The sequence below is a fragment of the Strongylocentrotus purpuratus genome, unplaced genomic scaffold (genome assembly GCF_000002235.5).
Source record: "Strongylocentrotus purpuratus isolate Spur 01 unplaced genomic scaffold, Spur_5.0 spur5_scaffold_6, whole genome shotgun sequence".
Taxonomy (NCBI): domain Eukaryota; kingdom Metazoa; phylum Echinodermata; class Echinoidea; order Camarodonta; family Strongylocentrotidae; genus Strongylocentrotus; species Strongylocentrotus purpuratus.
This window is the reverse complement of record NW_022145612.1, coordinates 24,178,356-24,190,663: the sequence shown is the minus strand read 5'-3', so window position 1 is coordinate 24,190,663 and position 12,308 is coordinate 24,178,356. Positions and strand designations below refer to the sequence as shown.

At 37.0% G+C, this 12,308-nt stretch overlaps 1 protein-coding gene across 1 annotated transcript in view; it reads left to right on the top strand.

The window, feature by feature from the left end:
• Nucleotides 1-12,308, top strand: part of LOC115917955 (pleckstrin homology domain-containing family G member 5-like) — a 29,960-nt gene that overhangs the window by 13,866 nt on the left and 3,786 nt on the right. The window contains exons 4-18 of the mRNA XM_031000398.1: nucleotides 1,629-1,726; nucleotides 2,189-2,328; nucleotides 2,802-2,956; nucleotides 4,329-4,352; nucleotides 4,873-4,932; nucleotides 5,093-5,133; nucleotides 5,437-5,523; nucleotides 7,394-7,549; nucleotides 8,942-9,037; nucleotides 9,194-9,295; nucleotides 9,790-9,900; nucleotides 10,236-10,413; nucleotides 10,911-11,032; nucleotides 11,642-11,735; nucleotides 12,022-12,258. Coding sequence (XP_030856258.1) covers nucleotides 1,629-1,726; nucleotides 2,189-2,328; nucleotides 2,802-2,956; nucleotides 4,329-4,352; nucleotides 4,873-4,932; nucleotides 5,093-5,133; nucleotides 5,437-5,523; nucleotides 7,394-7,549; nucleotides 8,942-9,037; nucleotides 9,194-9,295; nucleotides 9,790-9,900; nucleotides 10,236-10,413; nucleotides 10,911-11,032; nucleotides 11,642-11,735; nucleotides 12,022-12,258 — 1,701 coding nt within the window. The remainder of the gene's footprint in view (nucleotides 1-1,628; nucleotides 1,727-2,188; nucleotides 2,329-2,801; nucleotides 2,957-4,328; nucleotides 4,353-4,872; nucleotides 4,933-5,092; nucleotides 5,134-5,436; nucleotides 5,524-7,393; nucleotides 7,550-8,941; nucleotides 9,038-9,193; nucleotides 9,296-9,789; nucleotides 9,901-10,235; nucleotides 10,414-10,910; nucleotides 11,033-11,641; nucleotides 11,736-12,021; nucleotides 12,259-12,308) is intronic.

Below are 12,308 nucleotides of genomic sequence, written 5' to 3'. Positions count from 1 at the left end.
ATATCCCCATTATCTCAAATTCTGTGAAAATATGATCAAAAGCTGAAAACATTTACCTTTGTGGTCAAGAGAACACACTTCGTATTCGTGTTGTTGTTTGTTTTTCTCTTCAATACAAACTAAAATCTCACAATTCATGTCAATAAGTAGCTTATACACGATAATACAATCATATTCATATGATGTTATGTATGTAAATCGCTGATTTTATTTTCATGATGAATGAATGATGAACGATAAAACTTGTATAATAAATTACTGAGGGCTTGAGCAGATATGTAGGTCAGCCCCACTAGGGGCCCTGCTGAAGTACATGTACCATTCAATTTTCGTCAGACTATAAAGCAACTCGATGAAGCCCCCTGCCCAACAAAGATTTGAAAGACTTTTTTCATTATCCAGTAACCCCTCTCCAAATACTTCAAAATAAACGCACCGATACGTCTGAAGGGGCAATTAAGTGTGCTAACTGGATTGCACTGCGCTGGAGGTGTCCGAAATCACTGGAGAACTGGTATGATTTCTTCCCAGGCTTCCTTCGCAGACTTCCTTCCCATATTCGATGCCCTGATATTATGGCTGTATAGCGCGAAATATTTTAAATGTAAAATTATTCAAGGGTTGTCCAGCGGACTTCTGACCGATTACACGGACAGTTCACAAGTAGGAAGGGTCAGATTAGATCATAGCTAGTGTTGCCAATTTGATATGGTAATTGGAAATAGCGGGGGAGGAATGAAGTGGGCGCGAAAATATTTTTGTTTAGCTCGACAGTATTCAGTTATGAGGAAAGAAGGAGACATGGCCAGGGAGTGGTTAGGGTTACAAAATGAAAATAGCTGAGATAATGGGGAAAAACATATAACTACAACTTTCGATATTTAGACTGGTCATATGACATCATCAGTCAGTATGCATGATTTTTTAAAGGACTGTCGTTTTAAAATAACTCCATACTATGATGTAGCCTACTCAGAACATTGTGTTTCTGAAAATCTAAATGGCGTACATAACAAATAATTCAATTTTAATTTCACAAGAATTTGATCCCATACTAACATGACAGAAAGCAGTAAATAATGAGTGTCTCAAGTATTTTGAGTATCTTACCCACACTTTGTAATCGTGAGCAAAGGTAAAATTCAAAGGGGGAAAAGAAAGAAGCTATGAAAAGGTAATCATTTTTTCAAGCCCCCATTTCTTCATCCCAATGCCAGGTCTGTAGCCTAGTCCATGGAGTTATTATGTATAGGCGATGACGCAATTTGTTGGTTATTTATCTAAGTTTGTCGGAACAAGAATCATATTTATTATACTGACAATAAATTATAACGTTAGACGTAGATAATCTTTTAGAAATCTGTTCACATTTGTTTTTAATTAAATTAAACTCTTAACCTGACTAGCCATAAGATATAATTCGTCGACGCAAAAGCTTTATCTTCAGTATACAAACTTGACTTTTGAAACAGCCAAAGATAGCGAAAGAATATGTTAGCCCATTTTGATAATGCCCCTGATTATACGATGTGATAGTTGTTATCATCATGCAACTTATTAATGATGAGATTAAAAAGAGGCATCATAATAAAATACTAGTCTCATTTTTGTTTGTCTTCTATATCAAGATTCGTCTGGGTCTGTAACGAGTAGCGGAAGTTCACTCCGGATTCCATCGCCTGAATTGTCACAAAATGTTAAATCTTCATACCCCAAACATCGAAAGGTTAGTCTTACGTATGGTTTCATCGTTTTCGTTCATATTTCAATAATGTATGTATAGGCAATTTTGTAAAGTAATCCGTTGGTTTTGCTATTGTAAGTTATTCATTTACCTTAGTTAAATAAACAAAACGTATTCAACCGCATGCAGTTATATTCATTCGTTTAGTATCTTTACAAGTATAGGAGTATGTTACTATCGAACAATTACTAATGATACTGAAATCGTGGGATAAATAGTTATTAGGGGACAGGACGTGTGAGATCTTCACCCATACTAATAACACCTACAAGATACATCTCTCTTCATCTAAATTCTGGCGCATGTTTATGACAGTACCAATATTATACTTCGTATATCATACTTGGTATATCATAACTAAAAACAAACTATTTTCCAAATATGATTTTGCAAATAGTTATGTTGTGACTCAGATTGAGGAATTTTATCTTGAAATTTGTATAGGTTGAGCCCCAGGACCAAGGAGAAGACGAAGAGAATATCCCTCCGCCGAGGTACCACATGAGACGGAGAAGGGATGCTGTAATAACACAAGTAGCACAAGCTGTTTCAGAAATGGGGTCTGAAGAACAAGAGTCGAACAAGTAAGCGTGAAATGTTGAAAAATGTATAATATCGTGAAGAATATACGGAGTCGTTTTTATACATTGAAAAATATTTAATTTCTTGACAGAGACGAGGGAATTTTTAACATTGACATCTGAATGATTATAATTTTATTCTCTTTTGGTGTGTTATTTATTAACGTACTATGTTAGAATTCGAGATGAAGTGAATTAAAATTGATATTCATTTTTGCAGATTAATTTAATAATTTATTGTTCTTTCTTCAAACCTATACCTTTTAGACGGACTGAACTTGTATAAACGTATTTCGTCCCCACCATTTTCTATTAACAACCCTCGAGATGTCATTACAGCAAATTAATAAGCAACGGTATATTTTATTTCGCGTTTTAAACATACCAGTGTACATTAGAAACACTTCCCTCTTCCATTCAAATGGAAACATAATTTTGACAAGTTTTCTAATTCAACATTATTGTCCCCCTTGCAGTTGCAAACCTGATTCACCGCCGCAACCTGCACGAAACACCTCCATCCCTGGTTTATCAACACCTCAGATGGACTCTCTCCTACCCACAGCATCACGGAAACAATCTAATGAACATCGGGCCAGTATCATGAGTGAAGCCAGTTTCACTTTACAATGTAAGTCACAGGCTGATCAATGATTTTAACAATAAAAAAGGGGGTGGGCACGATTCCGAAAATGTTAAGACTAGCCCTCTCCCCAGATAGATTTCGAGGTGCTTTTTGGATGAGAATTTTGAAAAGGGGCACATTGTTGGAGTTGTGTACTTAAGGTATGCTAACTGGGCTTCACGGAAAGGGTATGTGCCGGTTGTGCCCCCTCCAAAATAATCAACCAGTGACGTAATTATTGTTCTTATTCTACAATCATGTCAATGCGCAAATGTCTTTGAAGTGTTGGTTATTGATCTTTTGAGTAAAGAAGCTAAACATCAGGCAATTCAAATGTTGTTATGACCTCGTCACCGTCACGTAAAGTGTATACTGATTGTATTGGCGGAAAGGGCTTAAACACCTTTGGATGAAATCGACTCTGATTGGCATTTAAATTTTGATTGAAAAATGCTGGAGAAATTAGATCCATTGTAGGTTAGCATTGAGCACAAGGTCCATGTAGTGGTATCCAACTGATTCTGATTATTCATGTGTTCTTCACTGATTTGCAACAATGATAATGGCTTGTATTGATCTGTGCTTACCTCAAATCTGTTTCGGCAGTTTGCAATTATCCGGGCAAAGGCAAAAGGAGGGAGTGGAATGATGGAGAGGGTGAGGTAAAGGTGCTTGGGAGAGAAGGAGGGAGGAAGGAAATGTGACAGAGAGATAGAAGGAGTAGGAGAGCGATTGGGGGAGAGTTTTGTGGAGGAAGTGGGAGAGGGAGTAGGAGAGGGAGTGGGGTGGGAGTGTGAGAGAGAAACGTGGTTGGGAGAGAGAGAGGGAATTTGATAGAAAGATAGTGGGGGAGGGGAGGGAGTAACAGAGGAAGTGGGAGTGGGGAGGGAGTGGGAGAGGGAAAGGTGGTTGGGAGAGAGGGATGGAATCTGAGAGAGAGATAATAATAATAATAATATTTTATTTTTATATAGTGCTTAATACAAATGTCTCTAAGATAGTGGGGGAGGGAGTGGGAGAGGGGAGGGAGTAATGGATGGAGTGGGAGAGGGAGTAGATGGAGTTGGGAAGGAGTGGGAGAGAGTTGTTGGGAGGAAGTGGAAGAGGGAGCTGGGGAGGGAGTGGGAAAGGAAGACAGAAAGAAGGAGGAGTTCGAGTTCTCGAGAGAGAGAGAGAGAGAGAGAGAGAGAGAGAAGTTGGATAGGGAGAGTGAAAGGGAACATAATATTATTTTGAACAGAGAAGCTTACCTGATGACTGTATGCTAATTACTCAATCAAAATCAGCAACAATAATAATTTTCAATCGTTAGATGCCACAGAATTATAAAGCTTTACAGAAAATTAAATCGTATTTCTGATATCCTATTTCGTTTCAGCTGTTGCAGCCAGACATGTTCAGGGTAAGTTTTTTAAACATTTTTATTGCTGCTGTAAAAGTATTACTTAGTCATTATGTATTTGTTCAAATCTGTGGTCACATGACTGTGCTGATAATCATTTTGATTGCAAATAATTTGACTAGAATTATTCCTACATTGTTTTCGATGAAAAGTATATTAATTTGGATATCTTAGAAGATATTTCCTAGTTATTTCGTTGGGTTTCATCATTTGAGCATCATAGTTTGTCAGCTTAACGGCTTTGATATATTGTCCAAATTCCGTATTTGTGCGTTTGTAAGATATTTCCGATTTTTCTAAAAGAAGGTGAAGATATTTTTGGGGGTAATGGGGGCTAAATTGGATGGTCATTGGGTGTGATAAGTGTGATAATGATCGTTTTAGTTCGTATATCTTTACTTGTATATTGTACAAAATCGTATAAAATAGGAATTATGAACTCGAGTGGATTAGGCCATAATTACATAAATACGAATGATTAAAATGATATTCTTTTGCTTTTCGTCTTTCTCACGTATAGGTTTCATCGAATCAAGTGTCCAAGGTTTGGATAACCATGTTGCCAGCGAAGAAGTACAAGGTAGGGTTCTACGTTAATGTAATTTCATTTATCCAGTGTTCATTAACAAATGTTGTGCACTGTAAAGTTATGAAATATAATGTAATATTATCATTGCGTTTTCAAATGAGTATAGTGACACATTTCAATAATTCTTCTGTATTTTCCTCTTCATCAACAGACAGCAAGAAGAGAATAGCTGCCATGCTCAGGAAAAAGTTTGTAAGTATGATATGACGCCTTGTTCAAATTCAGATACATATCTATCGTCGATAATTGTAAAAATAACATCTCGGACCCGTTGCACAAAACTTACATCGATGGTAACTTCGCCATCAATGGTAACTACCACAAAAACCTTGAGTTTGATTGGATGTTGAGCCCTGTTACCATGGTAGTTGCGATTGATGGCAAAGTTACCATCAATGCTAAGTTTTATGTAACGGGGCCCTGATATAAGCTATCAGTGTTCTCTTCCTTCTCGAATATATCATAAAATATCTATTTTTACTATTACCTTGATAGGGAAAGCAAGAGAAGAGCGGAATGGGAGCTATTATTTCAAACTTCAAACGGCACGACCAGGACGAACTAGAATATGCTGTCTTCAAGGTTTGTCAATTTTGTTTTTCTTCAGAAGTGTTTCAGTTTATTTAATTATTATTATTATTAGGTGATCTGCCGTGTAGCGTAGCAGAGTACCTTGTGATTCCGTCAGAATATCTGTTTTCCTTTCTTTCTTTCTGTATGTATTTTGTTCGCTTCATATAATGATAATAATAATAATATTAGGTTCTTGTATATAAAACGTCCCTATGCGCTTCCAATGAGCTTAGGAAATTATTACCCTAGCTATATCTCCGGCAGCCGTTATCAGCGCACAGTGCATTTCAAGGCATACTCCTACAGGTACTCATTTAACACACCTAGGTTGAGTGTGGTAAAATGTCTTTCCAAAGGATATTAGTGCCGCGGCGGGAATCGGACCGCGGACCTTTTGATCCACAGGCCGGTGACATATCCGCTCGACCACGACACCTCTACACGAATGGCATGGTTAATGACAATCAAACTTTCATTACATATGCCATAATACATGATTATTGATCCAAACGAAGGAGTTTGGCGATTACCGATGAGTGACGTCATTAAGGCGCCATTTTGTTAAATTCTATTATTGACCACATTTCAGTCTATTTCAATATGAAATTGCACTGAAAATGTATACAAACGGTTGAGTAATGTTGGGTGCCCCAGATTTGGGGAAATAGCTTCATTAGTAAAACTTTAAATTATAGGTAGCAGAATACCTATGCACTCCGAGGGTAGAAATTCGCGCATCCATACCCCCTCCCCCACCACAACCACCACAACCACTAACCAGCGTTTGTCGATATCTGGATTTGTTAAGACGAAGACCTCCTTCATATTCTTCATCTTGTTCCGAATAGACATCAAGTGTACTTTTGTGAAAGTATGTGGTAGAAAAACATAAGGGTTGCGAAATGCACTTTCAGCTCCTATTTCCTGACATCATATTCTTCACAGAATAACACCAAGATCAATAAGGATTGCGAAATGCACTTTAAGCTTCTATTTCCTGATATGATATTCTTCACAGAATAACACCAAGATCAATATCCCTATAGCATCCGTTGTGAAAGGTATTGGATTTCTTGCGGTTATTAGGATAGAATCTTATTGCAGTCTTAAATACTCATATCTGATGATTTTGTGTATTCCTTGAAAGAGGATCTGAAGTATGCTTTCAGCACGCACCTGGCCTGTCGGAACATGATATACATCCGCTTTGCTTCACCTCATGAACTCTGTATGGGAATATCACGAATAATGTCATATAACATTTCTATTTAATTGATCCGTATGTTTAAAAAAAATTAACATAGAAATGTGACGTTCACTTGCATAAGTTTAGACTATTACAACATGTTATAATTTTAAGTTGCGAGTACGTGATATCTCCCACTCAGCTTGTGATAAATTTCCGTCATGACATTAGTAATTTATGAATGATATTTAGTTTACATGAACTTAACGTCATGGGTATAAACTTTTAGTCACACCCATGCCCGAGCGTGCGTCATTGGGGAATGATTTTGTTCATAATCATGCATGTAATATAAATTGAAGGTGGGATATTTTTTTAAAGATCAAATCTCCCATTAAGTTCTTCATGTTTTATGCCTATGGAAGTCTTCCACGTTAATTTTTCCCATTCCATGTGGTATTCTTAGTTAGAGGAAGCATTACAAATGACTGTTTTGGGCTCCTTTTTGCAGTACTGAGGATTTTTTTCTTCTTCACCGTCAAGTCGGGCCCCTTGAGGATTTGATTTCAAGTGGACTCAACGCCTTGCAAATCTCATATATCATATTTAATAATGTTTCCATTTCCTCAATTCATTTCAAGATATTTGTAGCAACCAATGGTTAAAATGACTGATTCTTTACATCCACTGCAGGATCAACACTGGAAGGACTTTATCGAATCTGTACTTGGTCGCCCTATCGATATATCTTCTATCAGCACGGAGGAATATAAAAGACGAGAGAAAGTATGGGAAGTGTTCAGAAGCGAATGCGCATATCTGGTTGATCACATTCTAGTCTTGAAAGAGGTGAGTAGCAATATCAGCGACCTCGTATTTCACCGATTATGGTGAATTGTTTACTTTAGTTTTAATTGTTTTTGGTTAAAATATCTATTAGTGGTGTAGTTCCAGTTCCAGGGAAAGAGAGAAAGAGGGAGAGAGAAGGACAGATGCAGCAACAAGTATAGAACAATAATATGGTACGTCATCCTCCAAAACACTCCCCCGCTTGTTACATCACAATTCACCCACCTATAGAAAGACCACCTATAATGACTCGGACACAAGCAGCGCTACTGATCTCGACAATACTATCACCTATTCTGTCATTACTTACTAAATAACTGCAGTTTTATACTTTAAAAGGCATTACACTAAGCCTTTATGGATCAAGAATAATTCAAAGACAGTGACACCGTTTATTTCCTTCGTATACAAAATCGATAATGAGGATCTCGTGTCTTGGATCACAAAGGTTTCAAACCCTATTTCACTTGCAATTATCACTAGGTTGGTAATGTCTGCGACCTACGGGAATCTGTTGGTGGTTAGTTTCAGCATGAAGATATTGATTGATGGCTATACAATCCTTTATTTACTCAATTAATACAATCAATGAAACTCGGGATGCTGTAAACGTCGTGCACGAAATGTTGACATATCAATCAATGAAAGCTTATTATCAACGTGTGCGATTTTTTTCTTCTCAATGACAATGCATGGTTGAGACGAGTTTTGATGGTCTGTGTAAGACATATATTGTATACAATGTAAATTTCTTTTCGTATTATGAGACTATTATATGTTACTTATCTAATTTATGAACTTAACTGCAGAGAATATTGATAAGGCTGAGTATGCTTAAAAATGATATCATAAAGGGGTTAATTTTTTCGGTTCTAGGACACCCCCTGGACATCCATCCCCGGATAACCACCCCAGTCTACTGCCCTCTAGGACAACTACCCCCTAGGGCAACCACCCTCTAGAACGATTCCCCCGGGACTACTACCCTCAGACAACTACCCCCTAGAATAACCACCCCGGACAACTACCCCTATAGGATAGTTGTATAGGGGGTACTTGTCTGGGGGTAGTTGCCCTAGGGGGATAGTTGTCCTACAGGGTAGCTGTCCGGTGTAGTTGTCCTATGGGGTAGTTGTCTGGGGTAGTTGTTTGGGGGTAATTGTCCTGGGGGTAGTCCTCCTAGAGGTGGTTGCCCTAGGGGGTAGTTGTCCTAGGGGGTATTTGACTTGGGGTGGTTATCCTGGGGTGGATGTCCAGGGGGTAGGTGTCCGGATACGCTTTTTTTCTTCTAATATCGCTGTCACGATGTCAGCTTTGAATTCATACTACACATACCCTCAACGACAATAACAAAACAAAATAAAAATTAATGTCTGAATTTCGTTTCCCCAGATTTTCCAAGAAAGACTCCGTTGGCTCCAATGTGAAGATCATCTCATGCACATAGAGATTGTCAAACTCTTCGCTAATGTTGATGAACTATGTACGGTAAGTTGGTCCCAAATTATTACGTATTCTTACTAAATTCTTTATACCCGAGTTTATGCTTTTTAATTTTGATGTCAATATTCCAATTGTGCGCCTGAATGTGTTCCTTTGAATAATTCACGTTTTCTTTCTTACTTATCATTCATATCTGTTTAGGTCAGCGCGAATTTGTGTCGAGATCTAATCAAGAACTTCTCAAGCCGACTTTCAGATGGAGAATTCGGACAAGCTGATGCTATCGTAGCTGCATTAGCAACTGTAAGTGGATAGAATCATGAATTTATGATTTATATTTTGTTTATGAATACATCGCAATGATAGAACACAGTCTAAGTTCAGATTCAGATTCAGATTCAGATTTTATTTCCGTTTCAAAACAAACAAAATATAAACAGACATAATATAATACAGTCAAATATAATATAAACAAAGTTCTTACACTACTCTCATTTTATATGACAGCACGAACATATAGACGGTATTCTAGATTTTTTGCGGACAAAATTTAAACAGAGTGTATAAAATTATCGATGCACAAAAGAGGAACAATAATGAGCGATGTACATTGAGTCTAGTGTAATTTCAATTTAAGAATAATTCCTTAGTAAATAAAACAATTTGAGAACATGATTTTTTAAATTGAGAATAATGGTTTTTAAAAATTGTTCTCATTCATAATTATTGAGAACCTTTCATGACATTCTAACCCCACCTATGAAGTAACTGCGACTTTTCTTGATTTATTTCCTCAGTTTGAGATGCAAGTGTGTCCTGCATTTTCAAGCTACTGCATGAACTATTCAGGAGCCCTGCAATATCTTGAATCCCTCAAGAAGCAAGATGACTTTGCTGAATTTTGCAAGGTGAGAAAACATACTAACATAATATATCTTGGTGATTTTCAGTAATGTACCCTAGTTACTGGAACAATATTTTTAGCATACGATGTAGGCCTATGCATGTACCATCTCCACTCTAAGGGGGGTATTTCAACTATTTGAGTCGTCTAGTTGTAAGAGAAGTATAGATCCATTGATATTCAGATAATACTTGAAAATTAACGTTAAAAAGTACAATCTTGCTCGAAGGAATCTACTTAGAAAAGATGTTGAGATATTTTCCTGTACAATTCCACTATTCAGTATCCAAGTCCATGTCAATTTATTTTGTTTTGTTCTGTGGGTACTTCAACCATTAGATATGTGAGCAGGACAGCCGATGTAAAAGACTTCAACTCACGGATCTTCTGATCACTCCAATCCAGCGAATTACCAAGTATACCCTACTTCTAAGAGACATCAGAAACTGTACCTCACAAACCAGCGAGAAAGAATTACTGAATTCTACACTGATTTCTGTCGAGAGTGCAATAAAAGGTAAGTTTTTAATCAAGAGAAGTGTGTTTTAATTAAGCTTGTATATTGGAGATTATATGCAAGGAAAAATAGCTTGTGAATTACAAGTTCTTTCACAGCTAGAACTATAGTCTAGATTGGTGGAAATGTTGATTTGTTTAATGAATTTTGAGATAAGAAGTGAATGAATTAAAGCAAGTGTTTAATAAATGGAGTGAGTCCTGGTCTTGGTCGAGTGAAAATCATGAGCTTTATTAGATAGTGAAGAATGTTTCAAAAACAAAACCCAAGAATTTTCAAAGCGTTTTATACATTTAATATTCGTCAATCACGCCAAAAGAAGGGTGTAAATATTATCATGCAAACTTTTCACATTAATGAATGTCACTGCAAGGTTCTGTGCAATGAAAAGGAATTAATGGCCAAGTTATATTGAAAATGTATTTCTTCATAGTACTTGTAAAAACAAAAACTCTTTCTGAATTATTCCTTTCTACAACTTCTATTTTCCCCATCAGTTGATCTTGAAGGCAAGGTAGAATGGTTGGCAAACTTTGAACGAATGAGAGAACTACAGCAGATGATCAGCTGGCCTCCAATGGAAGAACTCGACTCCAAATTATCTGGTCTCGTTCCTGAGGTAAGCAAACTTTCGGCTGTATTTTTGCAACATAATAATCGTATTTCTACGTAAGTATTATAGGCGTATTCAGCTCATTATTATCATGGGCTAAAGTATTATGAAGCGCTTTTTTTACCCGCCTCCTGGATATTAAAATTCAATCCCTTTAAAAATGCAATCCCTTCAAAAATGTATTTCTCCACAAAGTTGTTACTGGATTCAATGTCAAACTGTCTTAAAAGATGCTAAGAATATGTTTTTATATACCCAGGCATGTGTAAATAAGTATATAAGAAAAAAAAAATTGTATTTAACTGATGGCTTGATTGATTGATTGAATATATGACTTATTCTGTCTGACTTATAAGCAAGCAAGTAATATGCTTTTAGGTTAGTAACCTGGGGACGTTTAGTTTTAAGTCATATCCGATAGACTTGCTTATGAGGACTAATTACTTAGAAAATTAGAAAAAGCGAATCGTCTTTCAATCTGGGATTTTCCGGGTATGAGATTGACGTGACTGCCATATTCCTGAACCATCATGCCTCCCCAGATACTCATACTTTTTTTAGTTTACATGTTTGTTTTAACGAGTTTGTATGATTTAATCTTTCCCTTATCCTTAGTTCTTGAAATCCACCATCGCCAAGAAATCAAGAGAACACGTCTTGTTTAGTTCCAAACGATCATTGACATATGAAGGACATGTTCAAATCTTCGGTGAGTTCATTGAATGCTTCTGAAAATCATGCTTATTCCAAGCGAATAAGTACAGTTGTTTTTATACGTTTCTTATTCTTTTAGATTGATATGTAAGACTGCTGGCTAAAATTATGACGAGGTTATGTAAATTTGTGATTAAAAATTAATTCTGCGAACACAGTCGCGGTGAACATTCTGGAGGGGGGAGGGGGAGGGGGAGGGGACCACTAAGTCTAAAAGTTAAACAGTTTTTTATAAGAATGGCATCCAGCTAAGAATTTCTTTTCTTTTCTTTGTCTGACAGAGAACGGGAGACTACAAGAAGTGTATGTCTTTTTATTCGATGACATGATGCTGATAACACGAATGCGTCGTACTTCAGGTAACAAGAAGAAATCCGTTACAGACAACTCTTTGCCCTATGGACAGACTCAGAGCTATGTTCCCAAACACAAGGATGGATATAGTTTTGTTGTATGTAAAGCACCCCTTCCTCTAGATCGCCTGGAACTTGTGGACATCGATGCCAAGCAGGCCTTGGGTAAATAATTCTTCTAGATGTTACGTTTTGGGGAAGTGTTTTGGTGCACG